Genomic DNA, 19,481 nt, shown 5'->3' on the forward strand with positions numbered 1-19,481 from the left:
ATGTCCATTTTGTACAGGCCAATCTGAAACTTTGGCACATGTTCTGTTTATATGTCCATTATATAAAGCTCCGCGTAACAAATGGATTAAATCAATTTGTTTACAAAAAGGAATCCTTAATGGTACTGTAGCACTCAGGATCCTAAGACTGCTCCGACAGTATGGTTATTGCACTCGCGAAGTTACTAAAATGGATGTGGACTATACGCAGAGATAAACAGAAGTCGAAATAGACTGCAGAGTCCTAACCTGGCCTTTTGTAGATGGCATCAGTTCTTAATCCTGTAATCAATTCTTTTTTAACTGTCTTATAAAACTTTTAGCAAACAGTATATTTATTTTTTTAAATGATTGTGTCTGGATTACACTGCACTAAATTTTTATAGAATAGTTAACCCATGAATTTTTCCATTGAATTCAAGGATATTTGTATGTGTCAAGTATGAACATTGTTTTTAACACCTTAGATGCGGCGCAAATATCCCTCCCTAGTGCTGCGCTGTCCATTGGAACTAGTGCTGAATGGACGTGCGCAGCACTGGGGAGGTAGTGCTGCCATCGGCCAACGCCCCGACGCAGCACTTAAGAGGTTAATACTTGTTTGTTTTATTGTATTGTCTTTTATGACCTGTGTCGAAATAAAGACTTAATTAATTGAATTGAATTGAAAATGTATCAAGACGATGTGTTTGTCTATAGTAGCACCCAGGAAGAACATGATCAACGTATAGAATGATACTCAAAGTATTTAAGCATAGAGATCTCTAACTGAAAGAGAGGAAATGCAGACTTGGATGTAAGGAAATAATTTTGAGACATAACCCCACCAGAGGTGTTTATCCCAACAAGGATTTGGTAGGCACCATCAGAAATTTAGCCATTCCTAGGAACAAGGAAGATTTGGTCAAGTTCCTGGGGCTGGCAGAGTATTACCACAGATGTATATCCCATTTTCAGCAAGCACTTATAATATGAGGAAGTTATTGAGAAAAGGGGTGAGATATGAGTGGTCAACAAGGTGTGATAAAGAACTGAAGGATATCAAGGAGGCATTGTCGAGGGCCTTGTCCTGAGGTAATGTCAATACGCAGGAAAGGTCAGTACTGATAACAGACACCAGTGCTAAGGGTCTAGAAGCGGTGTAAAAGCAGGGTGAAGGGAGTAAAGAACTTACCATAATGTTTGTGTCCAGCAGTTTGAAGGGATCAGAGAATCGCTATTCAGTGATTGAAAGAGAGGCCTTATGCATATTTTGGGCCATTAATAAATGTATTATGGATAACAGAGTTCCCCTTTAGAACAGATCATTAACTCCTCCAAGACTCCAAGAAATTTTTTAGAAGGAAGGATTGGATACGGTATCTAACAGGATCTGCTAATGGGTTATTTCACTGAATGATTTTAATTGTACGGTGGAGTATATCCCAGGGGTTGAGAATAGAGTAGCTGACTGTCTACTGAAGTTGGTATCGGCAGAATAATGTCTGAGGATTTGAAAAGATCAACAGAAGGAAATTGATTAATTTAAAGTCTGTGAAATCACAGAGGGTACGGTGAGTGAGAATGAATGGAAAGAACATATGGCAAGGGATGAGGAGTTAGTATTTGTGAGCAAACTCATCAAAGAAGGACAGAGTGAACGTAAAAAGTTAGACCCATCATACGAGGGATACTGGGAAGTGAGAAATGATTTGTCAGTTCACAATGGTTTCGAGTGTAGAGGCTCAATACTGATTCCTGCTGTGGTGCTGAAGAGTAAGGTGGTGGAATTAGCACACCAAGGGCACCTGGGTATTAGCAAAATGAAGGAAATGATGAGGTTACATTTCTGGTGGCCAGGCTTAGATACCCAGGTGGAGCGATTCGTCAGACAATGTTTGGACTGCAAGAATAGTGATAAAGGGTTCAAAACAAGGATGCAGTTCATGACAATACAGGAGCTACCAGAGAAGCCATGGGAATAGGTGGGATTAGATATTTTGTCACCTGTGACCAGCAACGGTGGACAATTTTGTTTTAGTATTAATGGACCTGTACTCCAGGTGGCTTGAGATTAGGATTACCCCAGAAGTAGAGGCAAAACATGTGCTAACATTTCTCTTGGACATTTTTGCTAGGGAAGGCATCCCAGACTCCATGTTGACAGACAACAGTGTACAGTAAGTCTCTCGTGAGTTTCTTGCACATAGTGGTATAAGGCAGAAGAAATGCGCAGTCTATATCCCCACACATCCAATGGGGTGGTTGAGAGCTTTAATAGGGTACTCAAAGAAGCCAAACAGATAGCCAATCAAGAGGCTAAATACTGGAGGGAGGAAATTCAAACAAGGGTAGAAATGTACCGCCTCACATTACATAGGAAAGGTTCCTTTTGAGCTTTCAGAGGGAGGGAACCAAATTGTTAATGTGCCCTACTTGGAACAATCATTTTAAAGAAGGGACGAAGAAGGAGAAGGACAATCCGCGGGATAAACAACAGCAAAGAATGATTCAAAGAAAGGAATGACATGGTGGGAGAAATTTGGTAAAGCGGACAATATTGGCTGTAGCAGCTTGGGCCCGAGTGAAACTACCCACAGGGTTGGTAAAAAGCATGGGAATCCCACAAAAAGTGGTGAAATTATTTAAGAATGCAGTGAATCTCAGTGATAATCTGGTTTGGAATTTTACAAGGGGTGGTTGTGGTACAAAGGAAAGACGAAAATCAAAGAGAAAAGGAAGATGAAGGGAATTCATAAAGAATTAACAACTCTTTAGGTGGAAGGGAACCACAAAGCAGAGTCAAACCTCAAAGCAGCAGCAGAAGAGTGAGCCTGCCATGACATCCGAAAGATTATGAGATGTAGAATAATCACATGTTGTTTTCTGTGTAGCTAATGAAACTGTGACAATATATTTTCTGTGGTAATTCAAGCTTAGTAATGATATATTTTCATTTTGCTATTGAACCATTTCAGAATAACCTCTTCCCCACTATCTCCTTCATCTGATGCAATTGAACTGCTTTAGAGTAAACTCTTTCATACCTTCCCTTTCATTTTTACTTTAAGAAATTGAACTGTGTTCTGCCAAGATTATCAGGACTGGGAGGGTCTCAAGCTCAACGAGATTGGGTTAGGTCTGAATTGAAAAGAGGTAAGATGAGTAGTATCTGGGATACTAAATGCAATGTGGCGTATAAGGGTTGGGTTAGTCAGATGGAAACTGGCAAGTGATGGAACAGCTGAGCAGCAAGGTAGCTCAGGCGTTTAATTACTCAGAACCTAAATCAAGAGATTAGAAACATATCTGTGTTTCGGAGTCACTTTCCACGATTACGCCACTGTAACCCCACTTTAGCCTCTGGCCAGCACATCACACATGTCCCTTTGCCTCTGCTTTGTACCTGTTGCTCGTCACCTGCTTCAGCTCTTGGGCGTTTGCTGCCACTCCTGCTTTTTCCACCTCTTGGCCTTTCCGGTGCGTTTACGTCATTGCTGGATGGAATTGTACCTTTCACCGCCTCAAGTGGAAGAAAAAGAAATTATGGGTAAAAACAATTGAGCAGCTGAAGACAAGGCAACACAAAAACACAAAAACATGCCAAGGCATGAAATAAGAAAGATGCTACATGTACCAGCAAATAAAGTAACAACTGTGTAGTTTACATCAAAACAATAAACACCCAGCCTGTGCAACTGCTCGAAAGGCATTCCACCTGGTTAAGAGCCACGTTAAATGTTAATTTAGGAAGTGCTTGATGTTCAAATAATTCTAAACTGGGCTCAAGCGTTTCAACATTAAGGTCATTTAATATATTACAGTTTTGGGGTTTCAGTCTTTGGATAATGCAGACCCACTAACTTCACAGACTTTTCTTAGTTCAGTGTTCATGCCTTGGCACTTACAGGGTGGAGGGGAAATTCAACTGCTACCCAGAGTTAGCATAAGCCTTAAACACATGTCAAAATGACGTTTCCTGGAATGTGCTTGCACACATTCACAAATTGCTATTATTTTATTTGATTAACCTGCTCTTTTGCTCGCACAACCCATGCATACATTGTACCACCCTCCTCACTGTTCATGGTGTACCTAGAGCTGCATGTGCTTCAGCACCAGGTATTGAGAACATAAGATTTCAAGACGTTAACAAGGATTTTAACCCAATTATTAGCATGCAATTCTATTGCATTAATGGCGCTGTCTGGACAGATGTTCTGTCATACACAGCTGCTGGAGAGTAAGCCTGTTCTCTTTAACTTTGCTTGTGGCAATGATCACATAGTTCATTTTGTGGTCACAGATGCAGAGAACTGGCCTGACAATGCACGAGTCAGACTGAGGGCCTAGCCTTGTCCTAGTGGGATATAAAGAAATAAGCAAAATCATTTTTTACAAAAGTCACAATGTACTCATTTGAGTTTAGGTCTGATCCATGATTGTTTTAGAACTGTTGGGACTTTTAGTTTCAGCAAGGTGTTGGCACACTAAGGTACGATTTATAAAACAACAGATGTTCGATCTTTAACATAAAGTATCTCCAGAACTACATCCTCTGCGGTCCACCACTGTATATGAGCTGTAATGTGAAAATCCATCGTTTTCTAAAACAAATAAATAAATGCAAGTCTAGGGCACTCCTGCTTCTCACAAGCTCTAGGCCTCTCGCCCTGGTAGCAGCAGGTTTGGGTGGCTTGCCAGCGGGTTCGGACGGCTTCGCTTTCCCGTCTCCTTTCTTGGCTTTCGCTATCTTGGTCCATTTAGCGACGGAGGTTTTAACTCGAGGTCCCATCACTGACACACTAGTGGACAAGAAAAAAAAGGTGTGAGCAGAAGAAATGATGACACATGAGGTCAAGGGAAAAATTTGACAAATGACTGCCTTCCCTCCCAAAGATTCCAACACCAGATACAAGATCTACAGCTGTGATGTCACACCTCTAAGTAGGATATATAGACTAATAGTGATAGCACCACCTCGGACTGTGAAATGCAGACTACTAGTGAAGTAGTGATGTCACCTCACACATCCTGTGGCCTCTGTCTATTGGCTGGGAGGTCAAGGGTGTCACCTCACAGCACCTCTGGAACCCAATGGCTGCTGGTAAGAAAGAGAAACAATAACAATTGGTGCTCTTTTTTCAAACAGTCTATGGATGAAATAGTAAAACTCTAGTAGTGTTCAGAAAGGATGTTTTCTGGCTTCAAAGTGCCACTGTCAACACGTTACTGTATATTAACCCCTCCACTCTTTCTACGGCTATTTCATTTGCGAATACCAGAGGCAAACCTATCTTAGACGAGAGCCCACTGCGAAAGTGGATTCAGGCCAAGGGGGGGTCAAAACCATGGCCTTACGACTATCAGGAAACAGCCCTACGGACTTGCTTCTCCCCTCATAAGAAGCAAGTGGCAATGTTATCTCTTCTAAATCCCTCAACCAACCTTCTGCAGATAGATCCTTGGAGGGGAGATGCCCGCAGGCAGTAAATGATGGAAGAAAGGAGGCAAACAATATTGTTCCCACTCATATTGTTAACTCCGCCTCTCCTACAATAGTTTCTATGGTCGAGGAGAATAGCCACTCTGGTATGAGCATGCATACCCCTTCAAAATTATCTTCTGAGACAGTCTCCTGTACGGACATCTTGCCTGACATATCACAGTCTGAGAACCCTTCTCTAGCTCTAATCCTCCACACTTTGACCGAACAGCAGCATGAAGCGCAACAAACTTTTTTACAGTTAAAAAAAGACAATACTAAGACGCAAAATTATCTACTCGAGGTTAATAGCAAAATGAGTGGCATCACTCAAGAGGTAGAAGAATTACAGCAGAGGGTGGTACAAGTAGAAGAACAATCGGCAAGTACAGAGCAAAAGACTGCCCGTCATGATGAAGAGATCCGTGCTCTGCAATATAAAATCGAGGACATGGAGAACAGACAGCGAAGGCAGAACCTTAGACTCTTTGGGATTCCAGAGGGCTTGGAAGGCTCAGACCCTCGTGCCTACATTGTTAAACTCTTTCAACGTGCCTTTCCCGATCTGGCGGACTGGGATTGAGACTCTCAATTACAGAGAGTTCATAGACTGCCGCTAGTAAATACAAACAAGGGAAGTAAATTTCCCCATCCTTTCCTGATCTTTTTTTGGAACTTTTTACTTAGGCAGGCGGTCTCTCTGAAAGCAAGACCTAACTCCCCAATATTTACAGAAGATGTAACCTTGTTTGTTAGGTCAAATCTTTGTAAGACCGCAATGGAAAGGCGTTGGAATCTACGACAATTAATTGATTCTTTTAAAGCAACAGGGGCACATGTCTTTCTTCAGGAACCGGCCTGCTTACAAATCATCAAAGCAGGTCATACGTATTACCTTAATCAGGTTAAGGAAGCGGAGGCGGTTTTAGCAAAAATTACTAATGTATAAAGTGTTAAGACGCTCAAACTCTCTGAATTACAATGGTGGCTGACAAGGTGATGATCGATTCAAACTGTACCTGGGGGGTATAGATGGATACACTTTAGGGTGAGGGTTCCATAGATAGCTGCACCTACAGTTGGCTGCCCATCCAGCGGCAGCAGGTGCGTAAGGGGGATTTTTCTTCATGGTACGGGGGGTGGAGGGTAGGGTAGGGGGCGGTAGAGAGCAGGGGGTGTGGAGGGGAAAAGACATGACAAGTCTAAGTGAAAGTAATGTGGCAGTTATCAGATTAGAAATCAGTAGGAGCTTAAGGAAGGGGACAGATCTCCATGATTTAATTGTTATTATAAATGTCGCATTTTAGCTGCTTAGCATGGAATGTGTCAGGCTTGAATAATGAGACTAAAAGAAGCTTGGTCTATGAGGAATTGAAAATGTATGATGCACATTTGGTTATGCTAACAGAAACGCATATCTGTTTTAGGGACAAAAAACTTCTGGCCCAACTGGGATATGAGATGGTGGTATGTACTACCTTAAATGCTCCAATTCGGGGGAGTGGAAATTTTGAGGAAGCGACAACTGCGGGGAGAAGTAATAAAAACTGCTGCAGATAACGGGGGTCGATGGGCAATAGTGCAAATGCGGATTGAAAACTGCGATTATGTCTTCTGTGCCATTTATGGGTCAAATAAAGATGAAACGTAGGGGTGCAAAAAGTCACCCAAACAAACAATTTAAAGGGAAGGAAGAAAAGGGGGGAAGGAGACAAAGAAAGAAGCCTAGGTATAAACACCCATCGTAACAAAGGCAAATATTGTCCTTAGTTGCCCTCACACACCCTTAGGATATCATGTTTCATCATACACCCATAGGATGTCATGCTTCATCATCGGGCTATAGCTCCACGTGGGGCCGGCGCTGCAATCCCCCACGGGCCCCAAAAAGGGACACTTTACTCGAGATCTTTTAGGACAGCCGGATGGTGCATGCAGGTGTGCGGGGTAAAGGAGGTATGGGGTAAGATGAGGGAAAAACCAGTGCCTAGTGAAAAATCAAAAAAGGGAGGGGGGTTGTACGCAACAATGTGTCGTAGTGATATACCTCAAGCAGTAGTAGCTATGAAAGTCGTTCTTGTTCTAATAGGTATATTCACGTGATGAATCAAGGAATCAAGGGTCAACATGTTTCATGCCCGTAATCGCCCAAAGGTCGGTGGCATTTCGTCAGGACCAAAAACGTATAAGTGCACGTGAATTATAAAAATAGAAGAAAACCTCTCAACTTAACAGGGCGGCCAGGGGGGTTATGTATCCAGACTCAGGCTACATCTTCTTAATGTGTCCCGCTCCTGTATAGTACCTAGGACAAAGAGACAGACAAAGGTATACTTGTGTATGCATCAGTAACAACTTGATGTCATAACGTGTGCCCTCAGTGGTGCACATCTTTCACAAAAAAAGAGACAACCATGAGCTGTACACAAGAGACACACCGCAAACATATACATATACGAGTGCATTGGTAAACAGGCAGAATCGCCCCAAGATGGGCTCAACAATCACATGTGTGATAATGAACTCAATGCCTCGTAGTTGTTTAAGAAAAGGCTCTAGATCTAGAGGGACTACCTAGCAGGCACAAAAAACAAGGAAAATTTAGATAGTTCAATTAATTAAACAAACACGTCTCACTAATTAAGGGAAGTGCTAACTAAACCAAGAAGGGGAACCACACATTGTTAACGAGTGGTACATACTGAATTAACAACAATAAGCAGGCTTACCTTCCTCATTGACGAGGGTCAGGCATGGCGTGGGCATCCTGCACTAACTTGTTGGCAGATTTGTAATCACTAGTCAATAGAAACATAAGAAAACAAGAGAATAGCTGAAGCGAACAACCATGAGCCAGCCTCCGACTCGTGCAAAAGCATCCCAGAGTCTAGCAGCCGGGATCCCACAAGAGGGACCCGCTCTGTACTTACGTCGCTCTCAAGGGGCTGCCAGCTGTGAACCTAGTCGTGTTGGATGCCTGCCAAGGAGACCCGGCATCCGGTGCTAGTTAAAAATGGAAGAAAAAGGGGCATGACCCCCAGGGACCAACCCTATCCGGGGGACGGAATGGTGCTCGCAAGGCTCAGCGCATGCGCAAGAGCACAGGAGACGAAACGCATGTCCTCGGGTGGAACGGCTGATTTACAGCACATGCGCATTGGATACTTGCTTAGAGGCCACTGACCCAAATTGTAGGTATACCGGTGTTGGCCTACAAAGTGCATCCATACGTGCTCCTGAAGCACAGGGAAAGTTGAAAAAAAAATTCATAAACGCAGTAGCGAACCTTGCCGCCCAAACTACAACCAACTATTGGTCTATAAACATGTTATTGTAGTGTGAATGGCTACGCCGAAGCTACTCTCGTGTATACGGGAATTGTAAAATCTTCAATATACAATAGGAACAATTCCTGAACCGATCTTGGAGCGCCTGCTCAGGGTGTTTACCCCTGGTCTAGGTAGTATAAACCAGGCAAAGGTGTAACTAATGTGTGGCCACAGGAGGGGACCAACACTGCCTAAATATGCGGCTGTGCCCAATGTGTCAACTCACGAAGGAGAGGTGAGGAAAAAGAGAAACAATTTAAGGGTCTACGGCTGAGCCGCCGTGCAACTATATTAACAACAAAGGGAGACCCAAGAGCTATTAAAGATACAGAGTCCATGCTCCTAACCTTATCACTAAAACACAAAGGGGACACTGCAACTAGGACGTTGGATGCAAAGTCATCCTGAAAAATAGGGGTCGCTTCAGCTATTCTCTTGTTTTCTTATGTTTTCTATTGACTAGTGATTACAAATCTGCCAACGAGTTAGTGCAGGATGCCCACGCCATGCCTGACACTCGTCAATGAGGAAGGTAAGCCTGCTTATTGTTGTTAATTCAGTATGTACCACTTGTTAACAATGTGTGGTTCCCCTTCTTGGTTTAGTTAGCACTTCCCTTAATTAGTGAGACGTGTTTGTTTAATTAATTGAACTATCTAAATTGTCCTTGTTTTTTGCGCCTGCTAGGTAGTCCCTCTAGATCTAGAGCCTTTTCTTAAACAACTACCAGGCATTGAGTTCATTATCACACATGTGATTGTTGAGCCCATCTTGGGGCGATTCTGCCTGTTTACCAATGCACTCGTATATGTATATGTTTTTTTTTCACAACCAATTTTTATTGAGCAGAAGAGTATCAAGAATGTGGTATCTTCACACACCAAGATCCCCACAACAGTATCAATGCAATAGTGACACACTTGGTAATCCATGAATCAAATGACGAAGCTCAGCTTTAAAGATGCCCTAACAGCCCACCCCGACCCCAACTACACCCCCACCCTTACCCAACACCCCCCCCCACCACACATGTACAGAGGCAACATAAAGACGGTATACATAGAAGAATCAGGTATAATGCAACCAGGGCTTTGCCATTCGGGCCAGAAATGTCACTGCGATCAAATGTCCTCCTCCTGCTCCGCTGGGGGTTCCAAGGACAGGCCGCGATAGTCGGCCCACCGCTTCCAGATTTTGAAATGTTTGCGCGGGCAGCCCCGCGCCTCAAAGACCGGTTTCTCAAGGCCCATAAAGTAGTCCAGCCCAGCCTTCCATGCAGACAGGGGGGGAGCCCTCACAGATTTCCAGGCCCGAGCCAGGTCACGCTTGGCCACGACCAGGCCCAGGAGCAACAGGTGGCGCTTATACATGTTACCCCCAACCCCCTCCATGATGTGCAGCAGGCCTAGTCGGTGGGTACGAGGAAGATCCCATCCCAGGACCTCAGCCAGGCAGCTCCATACGCCCCTCCAGAATCCAGCCAGGCGACCACACGACCACACCGTATGTAGCAGGGAGCCAGGTACCTCCCCACAACGCAGGCACTCCGATGACGCAATCAAACCAGCCTTCCACAAGCGTTCACGTGTGTAATAGGCACGATGCAGGTATTTGAATTGTATCAGGCGGAGCCGAACCGCAACAGCGGCGCCGCGCGGGGACTCCAGCGCCTCCCTCCAATCGTCCTCATCCAGGGCGCCCACATCCACCTCCCACGCCTCCCGAAGGGAGCTGAGAGTGGAGGAGCAGTGAGTAACAAGGGACTGATAGATCCTAGAAACCTTCTTGTCTCCCAAGTCTCCCATAAACACTTTCGCCTCAATGGGGCTGAACTCGGGCAGGGAGTCGAGGCCGGCGATGCTCGGGGCTAGGGCATGCCTCAGCTGGAGGTAACGGAAGAACTGGGAGTGAGGCATCTGGAACTCCGCACGGAGGTCCTCAAAGGACTTGAGGGTGGTGCCCGATACGACCTGGCCCAGTTGTGTAATTCCAATGGCCTCCCAGCCCTCAAACCCGGCCAAAGCCGCCAGTTCCGGGAGCATGCCATTGTGCCACAGCGGCGTTTCAGCTGTCAGTTTGCCCCACCAACCCATGCGGCGCAAAGACTGCCGCCACACTGCAAAGACCACTTTAGTTACCGACGGCAACCCACGGCGCATACGGGCCGAATAAAGAATGGTGTGTAGCGTACGATCTCCCATAAGGTGTCTCTCCAGGGCATAGGCCGGGTCACTCCTATCTCCGTACCACCAGTCATTGAGGACAAGTAGGTGTGACGCCTGATAGTAGGAGAGGAGGTCGGACGTGGCCAAGCCACCACAGTACGTGGACAGAAAGCACGTTCTCAGGGCCACCCTGGCTGCACCGCCATCCCACAGGAAGCGGCTCAGCACAGAGTTCACCTGACGGAACCACTCCATGCCAATAGGGTGTGGGAAGTTCTGGAGTTGGTACAACAGCCTCGGCAGCGCCACCATCTTAAAGATGGCCGACCTCCCAAAGATTGTAAGGGGCATCCTGGACCATGTTTTGACATCAGTCTGGACTCGGTCCCATACCGGTACGACACTGCGTGTCCAGGCCACGGCTCGCGAGGTCGAAAGGAAGACGCCCAGATACTTCAGGCCGTCCGTCGCCACGCGCAAGTCGGCGGCCCAAGGGTCGGCAACCACTCCGCCATGCAGAATCCACAGGGTCGATTTAGACAAATTAAGGTGAAGCCCCGAGACCTCGCTAAACCCCCGCATGATCTCCAAAACTCGGGGACCCGAGCGCCGCAGATTAGTAAGGAACAGGAGGACGTCGTCCGCATAGAGTGCAATCCTATCTGTTAGGTTATCGTTCCAGACAAAGCCACGTAGATGGGCATCCATTCGGATCCGCGCCGCCAGGGGCTCCATGGCCAGGGCAAACAAGTAGGGGGACAGCGGACAACCCTGTCGAGTACCACGTCCGATTTGGAAGCGCCCAGAGACCGCACCGGCTACACGGACCGACGCCGTAACATTGGTGTACAGGAGACGAATATAGGACAAGAAGACAGGCCCTAGATTGAGGCGGGCCAGCAAGGTGAACAAATACGCCCAACTCACCGAGTCAAAGGCTCGGTCCATGTCCGCAAGAAGGAGTGCGGCCTGTTCATCCCTAGCTCCCATGGCGTCGATCGCTGCCTGTGCCCGCCGGATATTATGCCGGGTGGCCCTGCGCGGCATGAACCCGGCCTGGTCAGGGTGGACCAGGTCAGCGATGTGGGGTAGAAGGCGGTTCGCCAGGGCTTTCGCCAAAATCTTGGCCTCGATGTTGAGGAGGGAGATCGGCCTGTAAGAGTCGTGCCGGTCCGGCGCCCTGCCCGGCTTTAAAAAGACCACGATCTCGGCGTGGCGCCAGTCGGGTGGCAGCTCGCCCCTAGACCGCGCCGCCTCCAGAGCGTTGCGAAATTGGGGTCCCAGCTGGACGTGGAACTTCTTATAAAATTCGGCAGGATAACCGCTCGGGCCGGGCGCCTTCCCAGTGTTCAGCTGGCCAAGGGCCTGTATATGTATATATGTTTGCGGTGTGTCTCTTGTGTACAGCTCATGGTTGTCTCTTTTTTTGTGAAAGATGTGCACCACTGAGGGCACACGTTATGACATCAAGTTGTTACTGATGCATACACAAGTATACCTTTGTCTGTCTCTTTGTCCTAGGTACTATACAGGAGCGGGACACATTAAGAAGATGTAGCCTGAGTCTGGATACATAACCCCCCTGGCCGCCCTGTTAAGTTGAGAGGTTTTCTTCTATTTTTATAATTCACGTGCACTTATAAGTTTTTGGTCCTGACGAAATGCCACCGACCATTGGGCGATTACGGGCATGAAACATGTTGACCCTTGATTCCTTGATTCATCAGGTGAATATACCTATTAGAACAAGAACGTCTTTCATAGCTACTACTGCTTGAGGTATATCACTACGACACATTGTTGCGTAGAAACCCCCTCCCTTTTTTTGATTTTTCACTAGGCACTGGTTTTTCCCTCATCTTACCCCATACCTCCTTTACCCCGCACACCTGCATGCACCATCCGGCTGTCCTAAAAGATCTCCAGTAAAGTGTCCCTTTTTGGGGCCCGTGGGGGATTGCAGCGCCGGCCCCACGTGGAGCTATAGCCCGATGATGAAGCATGACATCCTATGGGTGTATGATGAAACATGATATCCTAAGGGTGTGTGAGGGCAACTAAGGACAATATTTGCCTTTGTTACGATGGGTGTTTATAACTAGGCTTCTTTCTTTGTCTCCTTCCCCCCTTTTCTTCCTTCCCTTTAAATTGTTTGTTTGGGTGACTTTTTGCACCCCTACGTTTCCGGATGACTTTTTGCATCCAACGTCCTAGTTGCAGTGTCCCCTTTGTGTTTTAGTGATAAGGTTAGGAGCATGGACTCTGTATCTTTAATAGCTCTTGGGTCTCCCTTTGTTGTTAATATCAAATAGAGATGAACCACGCATTTTTGATTGGCCGAATGTAGAATTATTATCTTGGGAGGTCGAACTTATTTTGATGGGGGACTTTAACTGTGTGCTAAATTATGAACAGGATGTGACGCATGCGTAAAACCAGGGCTGCAATTCTGGAATTAGCAAGGATACACAATGTAAAAGATATATGGCGCAATCTTCATCCGGGCACACCAGGGTACACCTACTATTCATCCCCCCATAAACTATGCTCTCGAATAGATTTGGCGTGGGCATCAGATGAACTAATTGATTCAGGACATATGGAGATTATCCCAAGAATATCTTCTGATCACAATCCAATTTTTTTTACATTCCGTTTAGCCCAAAGGCCAATAGAATTGCGACCCTTTAAGTTCCCAAGATATTTATTGACAGATGTAGTTTTTGTAGCAGCCCTTAAGGAACATATAAAATAATTTATTGTAAACAATATCAATACTGCCACTCTTATCAGTGCGGGATGCTTGTAAGGCCTCAATCAGGGGGCTTGCACAACAATATATATTCAAACAAAATGCACTGCGCAGGAAAGAAACTAAGGCGGCAACTGCTAATATTCTACTGGTTGAAAATCAATTAGCTGACAATCTTAGGGCTGGTGGGCTGAGCAGTCAAGATATTGTTCAATTGGAAAACAAACTTATGACTTTACGCTCAATTATTAAAAGTTCCCACAGGGAGAAAAACAGTCGTAAAATACTTAAATACAAACTGTTCCAATATGAATGTGGGGATAGAGTAGGGAAGCTCTTGGCCTACAAAGTTGCTGATGATCGGGCAACGACCTTAATTAAAACCATAAGGGGTCCTAATGATATTTCATACTCCCAACCTGCACAAATTATGGGACAGTTTGCTTCTCTTATGAAAATGTATACACTCCTGAGAGTAGGAGCACGGAAGATCAGATTCAATCCTATATAAATGAGAAATTACCGTCAAAAGAATACTTAGATCAGGAAAGCATCGACAAATTGGAAGAGAAGTACATATTAGCAGGATTACGTTTGGCGGTTTTCTCTCTTCCATCTAACAAGGCGTCAGGTAAAGATACACTTCCGATTGAATTATATAAAATTTGCGCAGATGAAATTCTGTCTCTTTTTTGTTTAGTAATTAACTCAATTGGTGCTACAGGAAAGGCCCCGGACTCCTGGAAAACCGCTAAAATTATGTTCTTTTAAAAAAAAAAAAAAAACACCTACGGATTGCGGGTTTTACAGATCTATTTCTTTGATAAATGCCGACGCCAAGGCCTACTCCAAACTGTTAGCAATGCGAATGGCACCCCTTATGCCATATTTAGTAAATGATCAACAGCATGGCTTTGTAGTAGGAAGGGATACTACCACTCATGTCAACATGGCCATTACTGCTTTTGATGTGGCTGCAACTAATCTCACCCCACTCGGTATGATACTTTTAGACGCAGAAAAGGCGTTTGACCGAGTGGGGTAGGATTATTTATGGAAGGTTCTGAAGCGGAATGGCATTAAAGGGCAGTTCCTTAGAAGCATACAGGCTTTATACAGGGATCATAACACTAAACCTAACACTAAAATTAGCTATGCAGGGTCACTCTTCAACTTTTGAGATCTTAAGGTGGACTCGTCAGGGATGCCTGCTATCACCCCTGTTCTTTGCTCTTTCTATGGAGCCTTTCATCAACGCCCTAAAAAGTCAAGTTAAGATCGTACCGATGCAGCATGAAGATAAACCTCTTAAAATAACCGCATATGCGGACGATTTAGCTATTTACACCACTAATGTAGTGGATGCACTACTAGGAATAACAGAGGAAGCCAAAAATTTTGGAACTATTTCCGGTTATAAATTAAACATTAAAAAAACACAAGTTATTATGAACTATCAAGCTAACTCTGCAGTGTTAGGACTCTGTAAATCCGCAGTTTATATAGGGGTAAAAATTTCTTCTAAGACCACTGAAATAAACATGTTAAATTATGATCCCTTACTAAGAGAGGTGACCATGCTGCTAAAAAATGGCACAAGATCCCGCTCTACCTACTTGGTCGAATCAACTTGATTAAGATGAACATTTTGCCGAAATTTTTATATTTCTTTCGCTCCATTCCTTGTCAGGTTAACAACTCATTCTTTAAAAAATTAGATGGAATCTTTAGCAGTTTTATCTAGGGTTATAAGAAGGCTAGAAGGTCTATGTCGATACTAAAACTACCAATTGAAAGAGGGGGTCTGGATTTCCCGGACTTCAAAGCTTACTTTTTTGCATCCTTTTTAGGCCGGCTTCGTAGCTTGTTAGTCAATAATCAATACTTTTTTTATCAGTTCATGCTTAGCACTAACTCAAAACAGTTCTTGGCAAAAATGCAAGATCCAAAATATTTTAAACGTGTAAAATTTAAGACTGCGAGGGATGCTGTACGTATTTGGAACTTGATCCTGAGCCATTGTGACACCTCCTATTTTCATACTGAGCTACCACTCTGGGATAACCCAGGGCTTCCTGATATTTTCAGTGATGAAACTGGGCGGGACTGGGCCAAGTTTAGAATTAAGACGCTAGGAGGCATATATGGTTCAGATGGTTTTCTACAATTTGCAACATTGCAAATTTTGTGCAACTTGCCTGAAGTAATGATATGCAAGTACTTTCAAATTAAGGATTATCTGATACGTAAAATGAATTTGAAACAAATAAATAGCTCAGGTATTTGGAGTTGCTTTTATTCTACGACAAATAAGTCACTAATTAGTCTGGGAAACAAATGTCTCCGCCAAAACAAATCGGATGACTGCCCTAGGTTGGCGTCAAAATGGACTGCTGTCTGGGAATTAAAGTGACATCCCAGAATGTTTCGGTTGCTTTAGATAATATTAACAAAGTAGTCCATTCTTCAAGCCTGAAACTACAACTTTATAGGACGGTTAGTCAACGTTATCACACTCCATCAAAAATATCCAAATGGTCACAAAACTTTTCAAGCAGCGATCGTACAAAATGCCCTAAATGTGGTCTGGTGGCAGCTGACCTCGTACATATGATCTATTCATGCCCATTGCTACCTAAATATTGGTTAGAAATTGAAAATATTTTACTCCAAAAACAGTGGATTAATACTTCAATTACTGCACCTTTGGTACTACTATCTATATACCCTACGGGCATCACAAATAGGAGTTGGTTAAGTATAGCTCTGTCCTCCGCCAGATTAGTGGTAGCTAGGGCTTGGATCTCGCAGAACCCCCCTCACACGATCGAGTGGTGGAATCTTTTACATGAAATTTATACTACGGAAAAGGCACTGGCTAAGAGCAGAAGCTTTAAAGCAATTGTTAAGTTTGAAAAGATCTGGGACAACTTTTTGTAAATTATATGCAGACTTGGTTAAAGGATATTTCTGTGTTTCAGATGATATCATTGATTCTATCAAGAAGTCTTATTTATGGTCTGTTTGAGATCATTTTTTTCTTTTTTTTTCTGTTAAATGTTGATTTGTGCCGGTAATAACTGAAAACTTTTTCTTTTTGTATGTATATCAAAAATGTTACACTCCTTGACATGCTTGTCAAATAAAAATGTTAATTACAAAAAAAAAAAGGATATGCATCAAGGTGTACAGTTAAAACATTACAATACTAGAGTTATACTCCAATACATGATATGACAGAGTTGTAGTTATGGTTCAGTCTTGCTTTCAGTATAAAAGTAATTTTTGGAGAATTATGTATTTAATCCCCTTTGACTTTTTACTAAAGTTTACCACAATATATTTGCACAGACAGAACACTGCGTTAAATGGTCATAGATTTGACTCTGTATAAAGTCTGTACATTGCACTGTCATACGCAAAGTTCCACAAGCAAAACTGCAGGCGTGCCCTGCTTGTGGCACATACTGGGCACGAGGGCACCCTGCGCCATGCCAACATTGGATACGTCGAATACGCAAACTGTGCCTTTTCTTTAAAATGGTTTAGTTTGGGTCTTATTTAAAATGAAAACATGGCTGGAGGGTGTTACTTTTGTTTTTATGGTGAAGTATGTAATCAATGATGTAATCGCTGTAGCTATGAGAGTTTATGAGCAGAGCACTGGGGGGCTATGATTCTAAACTGATATCTTGCAATTTTTTCAGGGGGTTGTATCATTAGCGTAATGTATTTTCAACTTAGATTTTTCTGTGAAATTGTAAACGTTTTTCCATTAAAATTGGTTAATAAATGAGCTAATTTCTGAACCAAAGCTTCCATTAATGTATGTTTGTCAGTGAACTGCTATTTCTATTTCTTTAGGGCGTCACGCAGAATCTCTCCAACTTCTAGCCGCGATGAAAACAGGTGCTAGCCTCATTCAACTCAATGATAGTTAATGTCCTTAGCTAAGAGGACAAGGGTTTGCAGACTCCACACAGATCTCGGGAGCAGATGATCAATTTTCTCAATCATTTTTCTGCCGATTGGTTCATGCATGTACTTAGTGACATCGGTTCAGCACATCAGCAGTAAATGTCCGGTAGCAGATAGACAGATCAAGCTATCACCGAGTATCAATCAATCAATCAATCAATCAATCAGGGGTTTGTAAAGCACGCTACTCGCCCGTGAGGGTCTCAAGGCGCCGAGTATCACAAGTGCATATTGACAACTATCGACAAAGTGTTTGGTCCCCGAAGAACACATCAAGATCCTGTATGTTGACAGCTGGATAGAACGAAGAGTAAGGTCACCTCAGAAGAGCTGAGGCATCTTGTTAGTATGTCTATGCAACATACTCCGTGGAATCCTTCTGCCGTCTACAATCCGTGGGAGTGTGTTTGACTCTGGCGAGGGGTCCATCGGGGTCATTCACTGGATCTTCTCCCTCCGGTGATGTTGTATCCAGATTACATTAAAATAGAATTCACGGGGGGCGTGGCCAAGATGGCGGCGGAGTAGGACGCCTTTCCGTGCCGCTCCGGCGCTGATCCAGCAAAGCATCTAAAAGCACGATCTTGGGGGTGCCCACGAGCCCCTACAGCGGCGGAGACGACCGCCTAGCGGAGCGGCAGACGTTGGTGGGGTCGCCGAGGCGGTGTGACCTTGGGAGCGCCTACGAGAGCGAACGTAACCCGCGGCCTGTGAGACCCCGGGCTTTCCGGACATCGAGGCCCAGCGCGGTCGAAGGGCGGGGCCCTAGATCCGCCTGCAGATATTGGAGTAGACGGAAGGCTGTTCGGAACTGCGCTTAGGCGAAGGAGGTCCTGACGACGGGACCCAGCTCGTACCCCACCACACCTGGGGGAGGTGGAGCGCCAACCCCTGGCACTGCTGTGGCGCTCGGACGGCCAGCAGCACTCTACTATCTACGCCGACCAGCCCTCCCCTCGCGGTTGGCGCCAGCGGCCTGTTTGAACTCTCGAGGCCCGGGGCCTGGGTGCTGTGCAAAGCCGTGACTGCGACGGGGCTAAGGAGTGACTCTCCCGCTAGCTGGTGGTGCGACACGTGCTGGGCGGAGGCCCGGAGGGCCGAGGCAGAAGGACACCGGCTCTCGGGGGTTCCCGCCTGGGGTACAGGAGACTCCCACGGATCGAGTGCCTGAGTGCGGGGGCCTGGGAACTCTTGGTGGCGACGGTGGGCGCCGAGCACTTGGTCCGCCTGCAGGCCCCACTACTTTCCATAGCCACGTGGAGCCGGCGCAGGGCGCGGTGAGCCGCCATGTCTACTGTACAGCGCAAACGGAACCAGGGGAAGGACAACGCCTCGAAAGCCTCCCAACAACCGGCCTCCCCTGGGGTGAGTGGGTCGTCGAAGCACTCTGATGAAGACGCCCCAGCGACGAAGGCCTTCATGTCAGAGTTGTTCGCCTCAATCAAGGAGGACATATCCGAACTCAGGGCGCAACTCGCCTCCGACTTGCGGGAGGTGCGGAGGGACGTGGACGGCATAGGAGAGAGGGTGGCGACCCTGGAAGACAGGGATTTGAGTGTGGCCACCGATGTTCATATGCTCCAGCAAGACATAATCCGCCTCACCGAGCAGAATTTGGACCTACAACTACATACAGAAGACCTTGAAAACCGCTCCCGCAGAAACAACATCCGAATACGGGCGGTGCCATGGGACGGAGAGGCGGGGGATCTCCGGGGGTACGTCCAGGGGCTGTTTCTCCAGGTCCTTGATGAGGCAGACACGAAGGAGATACAAATGGACAGAGTGCACCG

The 19,481-nt window shown here is 45.4% G+C and overlaps 1 protein-coding gene across 3 annotated transcripts in view; it reads right to left on the minus strand.

The window, feature by feature from the left end:
• Nucleotides 1-19,481, minus strand: part of CENPQ (centromere protein Q) — a 142,494-nt gene that overhangs the window by 101,620 nt on the left and 21,393 nt on the right. For 2 of the 3 annotated variants that reach the window (XM_086952231.1, XM_086952230.1), the window contains exons 2-3: nucleotides 4,652-4,784; nucleotides 3,386-3,502 (exon numbers count right to left, since the gene is read on the minus strand). In XM_086952231.1, coding sequence (XP_086808357.1) covers nucleotides 3,386-3,502; nucleotides 4,652-4,774 — 240 coding nt within the window. In that variant the 5' untranslated portion in view covers nucleotides 4,775-4,784. Of the gene's footprint in view, nucleotides 1-3,385; nucleotides 3,503-4,633; nucleotides 4,785-19,481 lie in introns of all 3 variants that reach the window. The other variant, XM_086952229.1, reaches the window with a different exon arrangement.

Source organism: Lissotriton vulgaris, chromosome 1_1, assembly GCF_964263255.1.
Source record: "Lissotriton vulgaris chromosome 1_1, aLisVul1.2, whole genome shotgun sequence".
Classification (NCBI taxonomy): Eukaryota; Metazoa; Chordata; class Amphibia; order Caudata; family Salamandridae; genus Lissotriton; species Lissotriton vulgaris.